Source organism: Trachemys scripta, chromosome 1 (genome assembly GCF_013100865.1).
Source record: "Trachemys scripta elegans isolate TJP31775 chromosome 1, CAS_Tse_1.0, whole genome shotgun sequence".
Classification (NCBI taxonomy): domain Eukaryota; kingdom Metazoa; phylum Chordata; order Testudines; family Emydidae; genus Trachemys; species Trachemys scripta.
This window is the reverse complement of record NC_048298.1, coordinates 90,943,659-90,962,988: the sequence shown is the minus strand read 5'-3', so window position 1 is coordinate 90,962,988 and position 19,330 is coordinate 90,943,659. Positions and strand designations below refer to the sequence as shown.

At 46.5% G+C, this 19,330-nt stretch overlaps 1 protein-coding gene across 3 annotated transcripts in view; it reads right to left on the bottom strand.

Moving 5' to 3' along the window:
- The window catches only part of PDGFB (platelet derived growth factor subunit B), a 29,277-nt gene extending 10,244 nt beyond the window's left edge, over positions 1 to 19,033 (bottom strand). Inside the window, exons 1-3 of one of the 3 annotated variants that reach the window (XM_034776294.1) lie at positions 18,842 to 19,033; positions 12,766 to 13,849; positions 133 to 229 (exon numbers count right to left, since the gene is read on the bottom strand). In XM_034776294.1, coding sequence (XP_034632185.1) covers positions 133 to 229; positions 12,766 to 12,855 — 187 coding nt within the window. In that variant the 5' untranslated portion in view covers positions 12,856 to 13,849; positions 18,842 to 19,033. The remainder of the gene's footprint in view (positions 1 to 132; positions 230 to 12,765; positions 13,850 to 18,841) is intronic. The other 2 variants (XM_034776285.1, XM_034776279.1) reach the window with 2 other exon arrangements.
- Between the last annotated feature and the right edge of the window lie 297 nt (positions 19,034 to 19,330).

Here is a 19,330-nt window from a genome sequence, read left to right as displayed (position 1 = left end):
GGCACCTAGAGACTAACATGTTTCTATATTTAGAGTGATAAGCCTTGCCAGTGTACCTGCTGGAAAAAGAAAGGTACTCCCACCATGAGATTTAAGGAAGGAAGAGGAGTGTTTGGTGTAGAGGAGATTTACCTACGGAGTCTATCTGCAGGGCACGCTGGAGGTCACTCCTGGAGCGCACCGAGCTGTCACTCATTATCTTGTAAATGTCTTCTGGGATGGGGTCCCCCTACCAGACAATAACAAAGTAGGAAACAAGTGTTACACAGGTATTGAATGCCAATCCTGCACAAACAGCTCCAATTATGGTGAGGAAGGGGAAGGTGGCAGTGAGAGGGAGAGGCAGGGAACCAGCCCAACGGAGAGAGGAAAGCTGCCATGAACATGTGGGATGGGAAATCTGAGAGGAGGGAAGTGAGAGAATCTCTGCCTCTTACAAAGTGGGCTGCGGAATGAAGTCTGAGAATTGCTGAGCAATAGCATTACACGCTGAGGAACCTTAAATACTTTGCCAACAGTCAGGGAAGTTTCATTATAAAGGGATACAGTACCAGAGTAGTTTTAAAAATATCAGGGAAAACATTCCCAATATTTCCCTCTGCTATGAAACTCACTCACATGATCTATCAGATGTTCTGCGGGCTTTGTTTGTTTTTAAATCCCATTGGCCAATTATGTGCCCATTTGGGCACTGTTAAAAAAAAGGAGTGGAAAGGGAGACTGACTCCTTTTTCAGAGACCAATTTGCTACTCCTGTTTGATCCAGCAGCAAAGTCACAAACTCTGCACTATGACATCACAATTATTTCCATGGTGTTGGGCTGTGATGTCATAACAATTGGATTTCAATGTCATAAACCTTGAATGCTGACATTACAAACCCCAGGTTACAGGTCAAATTCAGAACTGGTGTAAGTGAGTGCAATTCCATTGAGCTCAGTGAAATCTCAGCCACTTACACCAACTCTGAATTGGTCCCTGTGACTGCCCTGCAGGAGTACAGAGTAGAGGCATGGGAAAGCAAGTACTTATTAAAACACATTTCCAGAATAATAGGAACAGAAACAGAGAAAAGTATTACCCAACTGTTTGGTTAGCTCCATGCTCTCTTTATTCTGGAGTACTCATGTGTGAAAAGTTGGCCTTTCAGCTGCTTGCCTAATTGGGTTCCTATGCAGTGGGTGGTAGCTGAGCCCCTGCCCGGTGTCCCTCAGTGGGCTGCCCCGTTGTAACTGAGAGGAGAATTTGGCCCCATGTGTTTATGAAATGTAGCTTTTTTTAATGTTTTAGGATTATTAGTGAGATGCATGTACCTGGGCTCTGGTGAATGCTCTCTTACCGAGGTTATTCTTTGCTCAGCTGCTTTCGGGGTGTAACATTTCATTTCAAGTTTAGTGCTGGGGAAAAGTGCCAGATTGATGACTCTAGAGACAATGAATCCTCTGTTTATCCACAGAGCAGGTACCACACAGGCAATGGCAATGCACGTTTCACCCCACATACTGTTCCCCCTTCCCTGTTACCAATGGGCCTCAGATCTGATCTTTAGGGACCATTTTTAGGGATGAGAAGAGAAGTGCAGTTTCCCAGCCCACTAAATCCTTGGACTCTCTGCTTAGGCTGCCAATAAGGGAGCCAGCTAATGCCAGTTTTCATGGTGTTTTTTGTGATATAGACGTCTTCTCACAAGACACACAGCTGAGAGGCCATAAACTCATGTCATTCAGGGGCCACCAAACAGCTGTCATATGATGATGACTTCTGATAATTACCAATTACTGGATCTGGGTTGGAACTAGGGTGACCATCTTTTCAAAAGGCAAAAGCAGGACACATGCATGAGCTCTGCCCCCCTCTTTGGCTCCACCCCTGTCCCTCTTCTTCCCCTGAGCCCCCACCCCCTGATCCTCCTCTTCACCCCTGAGGCCCTGCCCCCTGGCCAGGCCAGGTAAGAAGCTGGAACCAGGCAGTGGTAAGAGCTACCTAAGGAGCTTGGGCCACTGTGAGGAGCCCCAGACCCTGCACATGCCCTCGGTGGGGTACGAGGTTGCCCGAGAGCAGTCTCCAGCCCATGCCCCTGTCCCCTGCGGCACGCTGCCCAGGGCAGGTGGAGGGTCTGGGTATTCCTCACAGTGGCTGGGGCTCCTTGGGCAGCTCTTACCATGGGCTGACTCCAGCTTCTGGCCTGGCCAGGGGGCAAGGCCTCAGGGGGAAGAGGAGGAGCAGGGGGAGGGGCCTTGTGGTGAGGGAGGGCCAAGGCCCACCTCAGCCCCTCCTCCCCCCCCACCATGAAGAGGCTGGTGCTGCCTCCAAGCCTTGGGCAGGTGCAGAGTGGCGCTGCAGGGAATCCAGGACAAATGCTGTCCCGGAGTCATTCAACCCACAACCAGGACTTGAACTCTGCATTTCAGGACTGCAATTCAGGACAGGTGGTCACCCTAGTTGGAACCAGTGAGCTAGAAGTGAAAGGCTCTGTATTCCTCCTGTATGGTACTATTTTTGTATCACACACACTGGAGTGAATATTAGAAAATGGATTGTTTGTTAGTCCAAGTATTTGTAATCTGAGATCAGAATTGATTTTTAATGTTTTCACCTGTCAAGAAGTGCATCTGTGGATGAACGTTGCACTGTCCAGATGACTCTGGTCCTTCCTGATACTTAATACATGTAGGAAATTAGACTTTATTTTAAACTCTGGCACTTGTTGGGGTCAGCAGGCAGGTGCTACACGACTGCATGACTTTGGTGGAATTAGTGGGAAGAGGAGAGATGCGACCTTGCTAGCTAGGAGGAGGAGGAGAGAAAACTGGAGGAGCATTTATGGATCAGTGCTCTGCAGAGGGACTGCAAAAGCAGGCCCACTCACTGGGGACCGGATTACAGGAATTAGCTCCACTCCCTGATCACAGAAGGAATTTTAGGTGCCAAGTTTTTCTTGTCGCAGATGCTATCAGTTTGACTAAAGCATGTCAGCACGCCCAGGCTGTAGGCCTCATTATTCTCTACCTGTATCTCTGAAGCAGCTCTGGCAGTGGGGGCTGCATGCCTGGGCTGTGAGGTTTCTTACTTTCTTCCCAGTCACAAAGCCAAGTCTGAGAGGGACCTGTGAGAGACTATGCCTGGTTGTGAGGTTTGTTATTCTCTCCCCACCTCTCTGAGTTGGTTCTGTGCGAGGGGAATGCTCACCTAAGATGTCCTAGCATCCCCATGTCACAGAGCCTGGGCTGAGGAAGTTCTGTGAGTAGTTTCAGAGTAGCAGCCGTGTTAGTCTATATCCGCAAAAAGAACAGGAGTACTTGTGGCACCTTAGAGACTAACAAATGCTCTAATAAATTTGTTAGTCTCTAAGGTGCCACAAGTACTCCTGTTCTTTCTGTGAGTAGGAAACTGCACACCCAAGTTACGGAGGGACCCTTAGAAGCTAAGAAGGGAAGACACACAATCAGGGCCGCCCAGAGGATTCAGGGGGCCTGGGGCAAAGCGGGGGAGCGGATATAATATAAGGCGCCACCCGCTGCAGCACTTGTACTCACCGGGCGGCGCTCTGAGTCTTCGGCGGCGGGTCCTTCACTGGCTCTGGGTCTTCTGTGGCACCCGCCGCCGAAGTGCTGCTGAAGACCCAGAGCACCGCCGGGTGAGTAAAAATTTAAAAGGCGCCTCTAGCCAGGAAAGGGATTCTCGGCCAGGGCTCGCGGGGCCCCTGTGGAGCCCGGGGCCTGGGGCAAATTGCCCCACTTGCGCCCCCCCCGGCCCTGCACACAATGCAGCAATTACCAGCAAACACATCCACCTGATTCTGCGATATGGCTGGGAGATGAGTGGAATGGCAGTGGAGGGTGGAGTCTCCCCATGGGCCAACCAGAGCAGCTAGGGATTTTCCTGCAATTGCAGCAAGGCGGGGGAGGTTGGGGGGGTTATTAGTCTAGAGCAGGTTAATGATCTCCTTTTAACTCTGTGGTAGATCAAAGAAGTCTCTTGTCTTGATGGAGTCCTGGCTGGCTGTCAAGTGCCTGAGGCCTGGCCTTGTGCTGCTGCATGGCCCTGGAATTCCTACCCCAGTGATTTTGTTCCTCTCTCTGCTCCCACCCTGAGTTCCTTGCTTCCCCATGTTCTGTACTTGCATGCACAGCCATCATGCTAGAGCAGGGGTCGGCAACCTTTCAGAAGTGGTGTGCCGAGTCTTCATTTTATTCACTCTAATTTAAGGTTTCGTGTGCCAGTAATACATTTTAACGTTTTTAGAAGGTCTCTTTCTATAAGTCTATAAAATATAACTAAACCATTGTTGTATGTAAAGTAAGTAAGGTTTTAAAAATGTTTAAGAAGCTTCATTTAAAATTAAATTAAAATGCAGAGGCCCCCGGACCGGTGGCCAGGATGTGGTCAGTGTGAGTGCCACTGAAAATCAGCTGGCGTGCCTACCCCTGCGCTAGAGACTTGCAGGCAGACACACTGACGGACGCATACACGCAAGCATGCTTCTTTGTTTGTTTAACATTGTCAAATTATTTTGGTGCTCATGAAAGCAAGGGATGTACAGTGCTGGGCAGGTGCTGTGCAAGCCAGTGGGGTCTCCTCAGTGGTGGCTTTGCCTGCCCTATGTTGAGGCAGAACAGCGTGATCTTTATGTGCTGGTAAGTTCTAAGCACGTCTCTATTATGTGTCAGATTTTCTTCCCTACTTTCAGATGTCAGCAGCCTTGGCTGATGCAAAACGAATCCACGTGCAGCTCTGCTAATGTTCTACGTATAGCTCAGTCCTGTCCTACAGTCCCCTCTATTATTTCAGTCTGAGACCCCCTCAAAGCTCTGCTCATGCCCCTCAGTCCTCACCGGGAGCCCATATCTATTTCAGTCTTTGGCCCTCTGCTATGGTAAGATTTGAACCCCAAGATGCCAAGGGTGAAACCCAAATGCATTAACTCACCGTGACTCTCTCCCTCCCCTGCACTTGTAGACACGTACACGGAGTAGGGCAATCTAGCATGGAGCCAACCCATGTTGGGTGGGGAGGGAAGAGGGAATGCTGCAGAGGCCAGTTCACTGCTCTGGGGTTAGAAATATGTATGCCGGGCTGTGTGGAAAACTCAGGTTAGATTCCAGGTCCTATTCCCTGCGCCGTCAGGAGCTGGGAGTGCTGAAAAGTGTGATCAGTCTCTGCAAGGGCAGTGAATGGAGCATGCACTGCCATTCTGCAGTGATCCCTATGGCTATTCATGGGCTCCAACAGATTGTAGCTCATTCCTCCTCATTTAATAGCACAGCAAATGCATGGCCCCGAGGGAGCAAAGATTGTGAAACTGAGAGGAAGGGATTGAGAAAGACCCTTGGGGCTTGGAGAAAGAAATTCCTCCCCTCCTTTTTAGGCTGTGATTCTGCACATCCGGGTAGTGCCACATAAATGGCACAGGAGAGAGAATGGAAGGGGAGACCCTCTGATTTGGGGGAGGAAAATGCAGAAAGGCGCTGAGCTCTCTGCTCTTCTCCCTGGGGAAGGGGGTAGGTTATGAAACTCCCCAGCCACCTCATTGCTGATCAGAACAGAGGGTTCACAATGTCAGGGATGGGTTAATAGCCACTGTGTCATTATACCATGGTCGGTGCATGAAGGATGAAGAGAGCAAGGTACGAAGAGAAGAAGTTTCTCTTTACCTTAAACTCAGATTGGGGATGGTGAGGGGAGACACTGTGACATTCCTCAGCGTGGAGTAAGACGGGCAAGTCCCAGCAGAGCCTGGCAAGAGACTCATTCTGACTTAACCCCAGGGGCTGCTGGTTCCTTGGCTGGGCAGATGCATTTAACCCTTCCAGTGCCACACCCAGCTATGGGTAACCTCTTAGGAATCCTTCCACCCGTCTCCCAGGGACCAATTCTGCTCTCTCACAAATCAGGGAAAACCCCTTCATCTCTCCCAGAATCCATTCCATGTGGGCACAGAAATACTGTTTAGGTTCTACTCCCTAAAACATTCCATTCAATCTTTGCTAACTTGATTCCAGTGACACAGTCTCGCCCTCTGTGTTCTAACCATCTACTAGTACCAATCTCACCCCCCACCCCCTGACATGAAGAGGAGGCATACAGTCCCCAGCCCCCAAGCAACAGCAGCCTCTGGGCAAAGTAATGGAAGAATTTGCTCATCAGCACAACATGTATAAATAGTGTTGGAAATACCGTAAGAGACAGAGTCATTCTCTCCTGGCCCACACATCAGCTGATGGGGAGAGATAGACCCACACTGATCGCCTTGTCGTTTCCCCAGGCTTACCCCAGACATGTGACCCATCCTGAAATTCACTGCCATGGTTGCACCATTTCACTCCTGCATGAGCCTCACGTGTGCAGGACAGTATAAGAGGCTTACGCCATGACACCATGAAGATGTAAATTAGAGATGAACCAAAACTAGGACTGTTTAACAGCCCCACCCCATTCTTTGGGAGATGGATTCCAAAATGTGCAGGCCCAGCCAATGGAAATTTACAAAAACCAAAGCCACGCCTGGTTTAGCCCATCTCTCTAAAGGTTGCAAGGCAATTATTATGACCCACAGGGAAAATGCAAATAGGTTAGTATCCTTGCTTCCCAGCTGGCAAATACCTTCCCACTTTCACACTCCCCTTGGAAGGGCTCCCAGGCCTTAAAGATGGGTGTGATTGGAGAAGTGGAGGGACCAAAAGGACTCCACTTTACAGCTCAGATCTTTCCGAATCAGATGCAAACCCAGTGTTTCTAGTGACGCTCCCCCAGACATTGTGGAGAAAGATGTGAGTTCAGGATCAAGTAGTTCCTCCCTTTACAGGCAGTGAGGAATCATCGTGCATGCTGCTCTTACAGGGCCTGCCATTAAGCAGTCAGTTAGGGGTTTCAGGAGCTTCTGCAGGTTGGTGGAGAGGGGGACAGTGACAGGGCTGTGAATGTAGGTTTGGGTAGGGAAACTCCATCAGGGCGCTGAGTGTGTCCTCTCAGGCAGGCGCCATCTTCAGCCTGGTGAGGGAGGTGAGAAATGCCATCACAGTCCCTCCAAAAAAAAAAAACTACTGCTGGGGGCCAGCATTCCTGAGTTCTGACATCACCAGTGTTAAAGCAGTGCCCAAACACTGTGTGTGTGTGCACGCGCGCACGTGTGTTGGTGCACACGTGCGTGAACGCACCTCTCACAATGCACAGAAATAGGCACATTTATTTTTTTCCCTCCCTTCCAACACAGATGATGTTTCGTGTTTAGTGCGCGAGGCGGAAATATACTCGCCTGCTCAAACAAACACAACCGCTGGGCAGCCCACAGCACCAACTGCTTCCCTTTTGTGGTCTGGGTAAGAGAAGAGAGAGCCACGAGGAGTGAAGGATACCTCATACCCTTCTTTACCTCCATCCCCTCCCCTCTGCCCACATAGGGACAGACCGAAATGAGGAAGAGAGAGAGAGAAATGATGCAAAGCGGGAGGTGATATTTTGGGGAGGAGCATTCCTGTCTCCTGCCCATGTCTCAAGCCAGGATTCAACCCACTTGTTTGTCATCCTCCCACTGGGTACGTTGGGGTGTTATGTGGGGAAATATTAGGGGTCTTTTGCCCCCCTCACTCCTTTGTGGAGTCAGATACTGATAAATGATAGTGCAGAGGCCTGAGGATCAGGGAGAGTCCCTTCCCCTCGACCACATCTCCCCTGGCAGGAAAAACAGTTCCAGGGTTGGAATGGAAAAGAGAGCTTGGTTTCCATTTGGGGAAATACAAAAGCTGCCCTCATCACATGTGTTCAATGGATCAAACTTGTCACCTGACCCCAGTTCCCATGGCGTGTTTTCTCCTAAGCAGTCTGTGTGGGGGGGGGGACGGATGGGGGTGGGCGATAGTTGAAGGGGTAATTGCATGGTGCATGTATGTGTGGATGTATGTATGCTCCAGGAATAAGATGACATGTTTGCATTAAGATGTCTCTATGGTACACGGATGGATATCTCTAACCTCATTTAATAGAACTAGCAAGATGTGCACATGCCTTAACTTGTTGTGTCAGGTCTGAATTCAGACTGTAGGCTTCTCAGGGCAGGGTCTGTGCCTTTACTTGTTTCTGCAAAGTGCCTTGTATACTTTGGGGGTGCTCAGAAATATAATAATAATGTATGTATGATGCGTGCATGTGTGTATTTACATGCAGATTTGCATAGGTGTGTATTTGTATGATGCATGCTTTGTTGGGGAGGGACTTGCATAGAGGACGGAGTGTTTAATGTATCCATGGTTGTGTGTCTTTGCATGAGGCTGTAAGGGAGGGGGAGGCACAATTTGGAGGGCTTTTTAGTTCCCAAGGCATTCTAGCACAGTGACGGGGCAAACTCTGCCTTTTCAACCAAGACAGCTTTAGCCAGGTCTCTACTTCCCTTAGAGCTGCCCGTTGATTCCAGTTCAGAGCTTTTGTGAGTTCAGACAGGGGAGAAAAGAATTACAGGTCTGTCTCATCTTACGCTGGGGTTAAGTTCCGCAGTCAGCGCCTAAAGCAAAAATCGCGTATAGTCAAAATTACATTGAGTGTAATGGCTGGCGGAATCGCCCACACTACAGAAACAGTATTTAAATTTCAGACTAGCAGCCGTGTTAGTCTGTATCCACAAAAAGAACAGGAGTACTTGTGGCACCTTAGAGACAAGTACAGGAGTACTTGTGGCACCTTAGAGAGAGATGGGGTGACCAGAGCGGCACACGGTATTCAAGGTGTGGGCGTACCATGGATTGATACAGGGGCATTATGATTCTTTCTGTCTTATTATCTATCCCTTTCCTAATGGTTCCTAACATTGTTAGCTTTTTTTGACTGCTGCTGCATATTGAGCAGATGTTTTCAGAGAACTATCCATGACTCCAAAATCTCTTTCTTGGGTGGTAATAGCTAATTTAGACCCCATCATTTTTATGTATAATTGGGAATAGGTTTTCCAATGTGCATTACTTTGTATGTATCAACACTGAATTTCATCTGCCATTTTGTTAGTCTCTAAGGTGCCACAAGTACTCCTGTTCTTCTTTTTGCGGATACAGACTAACACGGCTGTTACTCTGAAATCTGCCATTTTGTTGCCCAGTCACCCAGTTTGTAACTCTTTGTACCTCTTTGTAACTCTTTGCAGTCTGCTTTGGACTTAACTTGAGTAATTTTGTATCATCTGCAAATTTTGCCACCTCACTGTTTACCCCTTTTTTTCAGATCATTTATGAATATGTTGAACAGCAGTGGTCCCAGTACAGATCCTTGGGGAACCCCACTATACCTCTCTCCACTGTGAAAACTGACCATTTATTCCTACCCTTTGTTTCCTATCTTTTAACCAGTTATTGATCCATGAGAGACCTTTCCCTCTTATCTGATGACTGCCTACTTTGCTTAAGAGCCTTTGGTGAGGGACCTTATCAAAGGCTTTCTGAAAGTCCAAATACTATATCCACTGGATCACCTTTGTTCACATGTTTTTTGATCCCCTCAAAGAATTCTAATAGATTGGTGAGGCATGATTTCCCTTTTACAAAAGCCCAGTTGACTCTTCTCCACCATATTGTGTTCATCTGATAATTCTGTTCCTTACTATAGTTTTGGCCAGTTTGCCTGGAACTGAAGTTAGGTTTATAGACCTGTAATTGCCAGGATCACCTCTGGAGCCTTTTTAAAAATTGGTGAGACCTTAAATATCTGCCAGTCATCTGTTACAGAGGCCAGTTTAAGCAATAGGTTACTACATACCACAGTTAGTAGCTATGCAATTTCATATTTTAGTTCCTTCAGAATTCTTCGGTGAATACCATCTGGTCCTGGTGACCTGTTAGTGTTTAATGTATCAACTTGTTCCAAAACCTCCTCTATTTACACCTCAATCTGGGACCATTCCTCAGATTCATTACCTAAAAAAATGGCTCAGATGTGAGAATCTCTCTCACATTCTCTGCAGTGAAGCTTGATGCAAAGAATTAATTTAGCTTCTCTGCAATGGCCTTGTCTTCTTTGGGTGCTCCTTTAGCACCTATATTGTGCAGTGGCCCCACTGATTGTTTGGCAGGCTTCCTGCTTCTGGTGTACTTACAAACTAAGAGCAATTTTTTTTAGTCTTTTGCTAGTTACTCTTCAAATTCTTTTTTTGCCTGCCTATACTTTCACACTTGACTTGCCAGCGTTAATGTTCCTTTCTATTTTTCTCAGTGGGATTTGACTTTAAATTATGTCTTTTTGTCTCTTAACTGCCTCTTTTACTCTGTTGTTGAGTCATGGTGACATTTTCTTGGTCCTCTTACTGTTGTTGTTTTAAACTGCACTTACAGTACCTGACAGAGGGGCTATGGGGATTATTTAGTTAAGGCTTGCCCAGTTCTTTAAAAAATGTAAAGTGCTATCTAGCTGCTAAGTATGATGGTTATTACTTTCCCTCAGAGCTGTTCCAGACAGAGCTGTAGCAAGCCTGTGGAGGAGTTACCAGGAGTGTGATGTTGATTTACCCTCATTAAAAGGCAAGAAATAGTGGTGTGGTGCGAACTCCTGCAGTTTGGGAGGGAGAGAAGGTGGACAGAGTTTTGGGCTGAAATCCTGGAATGAATCTGTGCTGTTTTTTTCTCAGGATGATCATCACCCGTGGTGGGGAAGCCCTTCCTCCCTCCCTCTTGGTTGTATTTGGTTTGGCTCTGGGAAATGAGACTGGCAGGGTGAGTGACTGCAGCTGTAGAAAGGGTGGGGCCCGAAGTGCACCTGCCCCTCCCCCAAATAGGTGAGGCACGGGTGGGTGGAAGGAATAGGGGGGCGGGCGTCCCCCGCTGGCACCGCAAGGCAGGAGCGAGCGAGCGGAGGTGGGTGAAATCTGCATGACGACTCGCAGGAGCACGGAGAACAAAAGGAGAATTCTTTCCACCAGTTGGTGGTCAAAACAACCTGCCTTGGCTGCGTCCCAGCTTTCCATCTCTGCTAGGCTCACCTCCATGTTAACCCTCCCCTGCCTCTCTCCCTTTGCCACTCCCGCCGCCCTTTTGGTGTTTTCGGGGGGCTGTATTTTTTTCCATGTTGTGCCTGTTTATACTTGGCTGGGTCCTGCCCTGAGCTCTCTATGAATAACTCTATTGCACTTCTTCTTGCATCTGAAGAAGTGAGGTTCTTACCCACGAAAGCTTATGCTCCCAATACTGTTAGTCTTAAAGGTGCCACAGGACCCTCTGTAGCTTTCTATTGCAGAAGTACGAGTCCTCGTTACTCGTGCTGTTCCTGTCGCTCCCAGACTAAATTCTTTGCTGTTGCCAGCTCCCTGCAAGCTCCTCCAACTTGATTTCTTCAGTTGTTTTTTTTTTTTTTTTTTTTTGTAATTACTCTCCCCTGCAGCTGTGCATTTCCAGCCAAGCTGCTGCGGCTCTCCCGCCCTATGTCCTGACCCTCTAGAGATGCACTCTTACTCATACGGACACACACCGCGCAGCATGCTGAGGGTCGGACCCAATGAAGTTACATTGGTGTAAGAGATCACAGAGTCCCAAGAGACGGGCACACTGTGTCTGAAGAAATCTCGGGGGGGGATAAAACCAGGAAAGCAAAAGAGAGGACCTGGGTTCCTTTAAGAACCCCCCCTCCCCCACAAACCTCTCTGCAAATCGTTGCAATCTTCCCTTCCTCTTGGGTGTTTGTTCAGAACTGATAGGAGGATCCCTGCTGCAGCTCCCGGCCCAGAACAGCTGGGGAACACGCTGCTGCTGCTGCAGCCAGCAACCAGGGCTAGAATTCAGCCGCAAGAACTCAGGGAGCTCCCCACTTCCACTCAGCCTGACCTCCCAGCGTGAGAGAGACATAAATCTTGAACGACACCGGAGCGCTTTCATTCCGTCTGACTCCACTAGCATCGTGAGATGTACGCAAGCGCCTTCTTAAACTACTGGGGGCTCTCTCCTTCGGTCTACCCCCCCCCATTGCAACAGGTACCCCAGGCTCCCTTTTGAACTGCCAGACAGGCTCATCCCTGTTCAATTCCAGCAGAACCTATCTTGAAGATCCCCACCCGGAGGTCTGAGATACCATTGGATTACATGTTTTCTCTGGGGAGTGGTGGGAGAAGGTGTTCCCCCTACAAACAGCTAGCCAGCAGGGCAAGGGCCAGCCATGGTGCGCTGCAGAAAGAGTTGCCTAAATAAGGTTTGTTTGTTTTAAAGAGCAAAACTCATAAATGCACGAGCAATTGAGAAGCTGCAACTGCTACATTTGGCCAGGATGGGTGGGGATGGGGAGTGCACCCCAGACATGGGTGTAGTTTGGGGTGGGGGTAGGGGACTGTTGCCCTCTCCCAAACTGCAAGCCTTGGGCAGGTGCAGAATTTGCTCCCCCTCCCCCCGTGTGGCCCCATTGGCCTTGCTGGAATTGTTTCCCTCGCCCCCCCCAATATAGAGTCAAAACTGAACCCTTCTCCCCAACTCCCTTTTACCTGTCAGTTCAGCGGCTTAAATGTTGCTTGTTCAACAGTATTTATTTTCCCCTTATTCATTTTCTTGCCTTTTAAAAACAAATTTATTTACCATTATTTAAATTTAAATTTAAATTTAATTTATTTAATTTTAAATTTAAATTTAAAATAAAGTACGATTAAAAAAAAACCCCAAATGTACAACTGTTCCCACAGATACAATGAAACTTGTCAGAGAAACACCTATAAGGAGTCTTCTCACTCTGCTCTGTATACTTTATCCTGGGTCTAAAGTTCACCAGATATTGATTGTTCTCAGTTGTAAAATAAAATGGTTTGACACTCACCTCAGTACTGATGAGAGGCAGGTACCAGAGAGACATGAAGATCAATCTGAAATCCATACCGACTCTGAGCCCCAAAAGTTCCAGACACATTGAAGGACAGACTTTAAAAGAAATAATAAATTCCCACGCTTAGGCAAAGAGGTGAGAGAGGCAGGTTCTGTTTACAGTTTGGCTCCAGCCTTGCCTTCTGCAGAGAGGGTTCTGCACTTCTTCATTTTCCCCTCCAAATTATTTTTTCTTGTTTCCCACAATCATGGAGTGGGGAAGAAAGGGTTAAAAACAGAGACTATTTTTAAAAAAGTAAGTCTTGGTTACTTGTCTGCCCCTTTCTCTGCCTCATCAGCCAGCAGGAATATAGGAGAGGAGTATAAATAAACTAAAAAGGCAGTCCCCCCCCAAATGTATGCATCCAAAGTCTGTCTTCCCCTTCTCCGCAAGAAATCTTTCAGTATTTCCTTTTATCGGATGGTCCACACACTTATCTTTTTCCTTCTTAATTTTTGTTCTTTAAAAAAGACCCACACAAAAAGGTAAAAATGTTTTGCAATGTTTTCCAAAAAAACCCCAAAAAGTCTGAAACAAAGTTTTCCTAAATATGTATACAAAATCAGAAAATAAATCTTCTTTCTTAATATTTTTTTTGTTGGTTTAATTTTTTTTAATAATGTTTTTCTTCCTCTGGCATGTTTTTAAAAAAACAAAAAGTTGTTTTAAGTTGAATTTTTTTTCTCCTAAATTATTTTCTGGTTTCAGTGTCTTTTCTTTCAAAATGTTGCTGGTAGTTTGGTTGTATGTGAGGTCTGATTTGTTTGGTTTGGTTTTGCAGACAGCTGAGCAAATGTCTTGGCTGGATTCTGTGTGTGTGTTGAGTCTTGATAAGTCTCAGCGGTGCTGCTGCCGCCTCTTATGCTCTCTTGCAACAAGAAAAAAGGTAAAATCAAGTGGGAGGAGAGAGAGTAGCAGGGAGAGAGCTGGTGGGTCTTTATTTTAGTCTGCAAGAAAGAGAATAAGGTGTCACCCTTTCAGCTGTTCTTTTAAAGGAGAAGAGAGGGGTGGAGACAGCTAGCAGCAACTCCTTTCTTGGCTGTATATCAAAGACAGAGAAAAAAAAAATGTAATAAGGCACTGACAATTCAATACTCACCAAACTAAAAAAGACCCTCACTAATAAACATAATTTATATTGGCGATGTCCCTACACTCACATAGAAGTAGGGAGAGAAATTCCTTCAGGACTGAGCGAGAGATAAGGAGAAGGACATTCCCAGCAAAGCAGTTGAGTTTTTTGGCCCGAGACTAAGACTTTCACTGTTGCAACTCATAGCATTTTTTCCCCTGCTCTGCCATCCCACTTGCTCTGGAGGGAGGTATCATTTTAATATCTTCAATCTCTCTGTGTGCAGAAGAAAGCCAAAAAAATTCAAACATTGTTACAACAGAATTTGTGTTGCTCTTGGCACTAAAACGAATTTTGCTGCATGATTATCTCCACATGTAATAAACATCCGAAGGGAAATTAAGCAAGGAGGTATTTGCTGGGGGGAAGCAAGAGGGTTAGTTAACAGGTGAATTCAAGATAAAGTCATATCATGACTTCTCATAAACTCATGCCTTCTTGAAAACTCACATGTTCTCTTCACGAACAAAATGACACACTTAACAAAACACACACATACAAATCACACCTGCTTTCTCACACACTCATGTGCCCACCCATGCTCTCTCCTACACACACACACAGCCTTATACACTCACATACACAAACTGCATGCTCTTTCTCTAACACTCTCACTCTTGACATATGCACAACCATATGCATACTCTATCGGAGTCACGCAATCAGAGATACTCACAGGCACTCTCTCACACTATCAACACAATTAGACACCCATAATCACATACTCATGCATCCTGACAGACACATCCACATGCTCTTCTCTCTCACATGCACAAACACACTCACACATTTGGAGCTAAGGTGCTTGCTCTTGTGATTTCTCTGCTAGAAAGAGAATTTCAGCTTCGTACCCCAGGGGTCCCAGGGCACTGTATGCAGCAGAGAGAGAGATCCTGATGGCACAGCGACAGCCTAAGCAAAGACCCCAGCCGTTCTCTGCTCAGCAATGGTATGAATGTAGCAGCAGCTATTAGAACCCCATTCACTGAGGGAAGAGACGCTGGTTAAGATGCTGGAGTTACTCTTCTAGAAGTGCCCTGTGATCTTTAACTTCTCCATGATGAGCAACCACAAGAGATGGGCAGAAGGGTGTCCAGTGTAATGTCTCCTCTGCAGTGTGAGGCCCCGGACATCACAACTTCTCCCAGCTTAGCTATTCATACCTAAAGGGCCTGACTTTGAGCTCATATTCTCTGGTGTAAATCAGGAACCTGTGGAGTACCTGACTGCAGAATCAGATTCTCCGTATCTATGTCTCCCATAACAACACAGTAATCTCCTCTGCTCCCTACTTCCAAAACAAATGTAACCTAACTCACAAAAGCATAATATTCACATAGAAAGGGTGGGCAAAGCTAAGTGCTCTGAGTTAGCAAGGTACATGGGCCACCTTCATCCTAAACCAGGAAGCAAGAGGCCAGATTCTCTGCTGGTGTAAAGTCACCAGAGCTATGCCAGTTTACACCAGCTGAGGATCCAACCCATGGCGCACAGGTGCAGGAGAAAAGGCTTGGGATGGAAGGGTGTTGAATCAGACCCGAGCCTAATTCCAGAACTGAAGCATGGGAAGGCAGTGTCTGATATACCCCTCTGGCATAGTGCCACCTCCCCAATATATCACAGATCTTAAAGGAGCTTTCTCTTAGATCTTTCAGTCCCTTTAGTCACACTCCCCACTAATACCATTAGTGTTACTGCTCCCTTCATTCTCTAGGCATAGTCCACTGACCATCCTAGCCGGGTCCACATCACATCAGTCATCACACATATGAACATACAGGGTCAGATCCTCAGCTAGTGTCAATGGGCATACCTGAACTGATTTCAGTAGAGCTACTATGATTTACATCAGCCGAGATTATGGCCCATAGACCCCACTGGCTGTGTCTACTCACCCAGGACTGGACTGAGTGGGTGTGGGGTGATCAGCACTTTACATACATCAGTCAAAGCGAGTGGGGCTAAGGACCAAGCTAGCAGGAAGTGCTGCATCTTTCTCTGAGACACAAGACATTAGGAAATGTTGTACGACTCTAGGGTCTGCTTTTGGGGGACTGGCTTTTCTACATCCAGCTAAATTACATGTAAGGTCAGATGGAAATAAAGTTATTTGTTTTGATGTGGATGATGCGGGGGAATTTTTAGAAGCTCAGCAACAGTGAAAAGCTAAATCCCAATTGAATCTTTAAACGACAAGGAAGAGGATGTTTGGAAGTTGACTAATCATCCACCTGTAACCCTGGCTGAAAATAGAACTAAATAATATTCAGAGTTGCTTGGATTTCAGAGGCTATTTATTTGTCTTTTCTGTTTTTAACACAGGGACAGATTTTTCTCTTGTGAAAAATCTTAAAGGTACTGGGCCAAATTCAGATTTGGGCAGATGCAACTCCACTGAGCCCAATACCAATTCACTGGGGCTGCCCCTGCTTACCCCAGCTCTGAACTTGGTCAGCTCTCTGTTCTTTTTATTTCAGTGCTTTTATGAAATAGGATTGCTGCTCACCTCATTATGTCCAGAATCGTCACCTTTCTAATGAGGCGATCGCACCTTCTATAAGGACTGCTGTGAGACATTCATTTGACTCCAGAGCACTTTGGAGGCCAGTGGCAAAGTCATTATGTTGTTATTTCACATTACAACAGTTGGACACTGCATTGTCATTTGCATATTGCAGTGGGATGAGGTTTAGATGCAATGGGATGATGTTGAGCCAAAATGTCATTATGTGTCATCATGACTTGATGAGGCAATGTCACAACCTAGTGATGACTGAGCAGATCCCATCAAACAAGCCACAAATATGACAGCCCTATAGGATCCCTCCACGTTCGATGGCCTGGAGTTTTAATTATGAAGTTTTTTTATTAGAAATTTTCTCCCCTCTTTAAACAATGAAGAATTGCGTTCATCATGCCCCAATCATTTATTTGTTATTGGGAATTGGTTTAACATGCACGTAAAAGTCCTAAAACAATGTAGATTCCCTAGCACATAAACAGCTTCTCCCCCATCAGCTCAAATGTTGGCAAAAAATTCTTGGCTGGCCACAGATCACATATGCAACATGTGAGTGTTAATAACCTTTTCTGAGGATTTTGTAGGGGTAGGAAACAAAATTGGGTTTATAGTGGGAAGCAAGACGCAGCTTGAATTGTGGACACGTCTCAGCCTCTCCATGATGAATGCTACGTAAAATTAATCAATAGAAAAAAATAGGAGGTCTGAAAGTCAGGGTCTAAAGTGTCTCAGTATAGCTGAGTGGGTCTCTTAGGACTGGAATAGCAGGTGATATTTCAGAGCAGGACTGAGATATATTGGCTGAATTGTATGGGAGCCCAGAACAGGAAAACAGAGGGTACTGCTGATGAGGATTAGGGTGTATTAGCAGCAGAGGGTGCTGCAGGGTAGTGCATTGGCAGAACTATGGGGGGAGGGCAGACCCGGGGTGGAAGAGCAGCAGTGGTATAGGCAAGATTGAGATCCATTAGCAAAGCTTGGGTGGGGGTCCCAGGGACAGAAATAGCAAGAGGTAATTTACCATTATTGCAGCCAGATAAATTCATCCCTTGTGTAACTCCATAGACTTTAGTGAAGTCACAGCTAAAGATGAATTCAGCCCACCTAAATCTTGCTCTATGACTAGCATACACCAGGGGCCAGTTTTGATTTCACATCAGTGGTACTCTGTTGGCTTCAGTGGAGTTACTCCAGGTTTACCCCAGTATAAGTATGATCAGAAAAAGGCTACAGTTGTGTCACCTACACCACCATTTGTCATTTGCCCCAGAATCTCCCATGGGAGTTGCACCCACTTCTTGAAGGTCAAACTTAGCCCAAAAGGAGTCAGAAAGGAGGCAAGGGAAAGAGGGAAGGAAGGAAGGAGGCAGAGATGGGGTGGGGAACATTGCTTAGAGAAAGAAAAAGCTACAGTTGTGTAGGGTTTGCATATTCTGTCTTTGTGTTGAACTGGAAGGATTACAGGGCCTCTGGGCTCTAATTGCTTTTCAGGTGTTAAATAAAACCCTGGCAGAACAACTACATGGCAGAGAGAGATGCCACCTGGGGAGTTAGTGTTTGGTGTGAGCTGCCAGGACCTCCCAGGGAGTCCCCACTTCCACTGTCACTCACCTGAGCCAGGATTTCCTCTGCCCTCATGGTGGGCTAGTAAATCTCTCTCACTCTCCTTAAGAGTGATCCCTGACAGTGACTGAATGAAAGAAGAGGTTGGGGAAGAGGACACCATAGGCCAGACCCATGAGACCTTACACAGTTCTTGATACAGAAGGGTTGGGAAAGGGGCTCTTACAATGGTGACTGGCACTGCTCACCCCCACACACACCTGGGGGGCGAGAGGGGGGGGGAGAATGGGCAACCTCTTTGTCCCTCCGTGGATGTATGAATGAGAGAGAGAGATACAAACAGAGGATAAGATATAGCAGAGTGGGAGGATTGATTTATACCTCAAACCTACCTGTATGCATGTATTTTTAAGTGAGAGAATGCACCTCTCACAGTACGTACATACCCTGCTCTCCCCCACAAGTTTAGGGCAAAGGGTAGCCATCTCCTTACTCTGGCAACATTTTACTATGTGTATATATCTCCTCCCAACCCCACTCCCCATCTCTTTCCTGTTTTGATGGAAGGAAAAAATGTTCTGCTTTCCTTCTTTATTTTTCCAGACTGGTGACTAGCATTGGAAAGAAATTTCTCTCCCCCAATATAATAAATAATAATAATAATAATAATATATATATATATATATGACATACATCAGAGCTCATCCTGTTGTTTTTGGATATTAATATATTGCTTTTGTTTCCTAATTGGGTGGGGCTCACCTCCACCCCCCAAACAGCCATCCCACCCTCAGTTCCCCTTCCCCTCCACTCACCGTCCTCATGTCCTTCGTCCATCCAGAAGCAGCGGCAGAGAAAAGGAAGCCTGCTGAACAAGAACAAGGGTAAAAATAGCCCCGGCAGTTACTCAGCTCCTGAGAACATGATAACATGACTCATGATGTGAAGTAAAAATGAGGAGCGAAAAACAAAAGTGATCATTTCTTCTCCCCCCCCCCATGCATTATTATTTTTCATGGCTAAAGAGAAAACTAAATATCAATTGTTTCCCTTTTATGCCAGTGGAGATGCCTAGTTAACAGTCCTGGAGGCTGAGGGCCAAAATCATCTATGGTGTAACTCCAGTGAAGCCACTCAAGTTACGCCTGAGATGAATGTGACCCAGAGGGTGAGTTCCTGCTCTCGTTCAGATTTTACACCGGCGTAACTAACTCCACTGACATCAGTTCTGGTTTATACCTGTGTGAGGGAGGTTGGAATCAGTTCTTCAAGGCCTGACCTTGTTTGCGTCCATTTCAATCTGC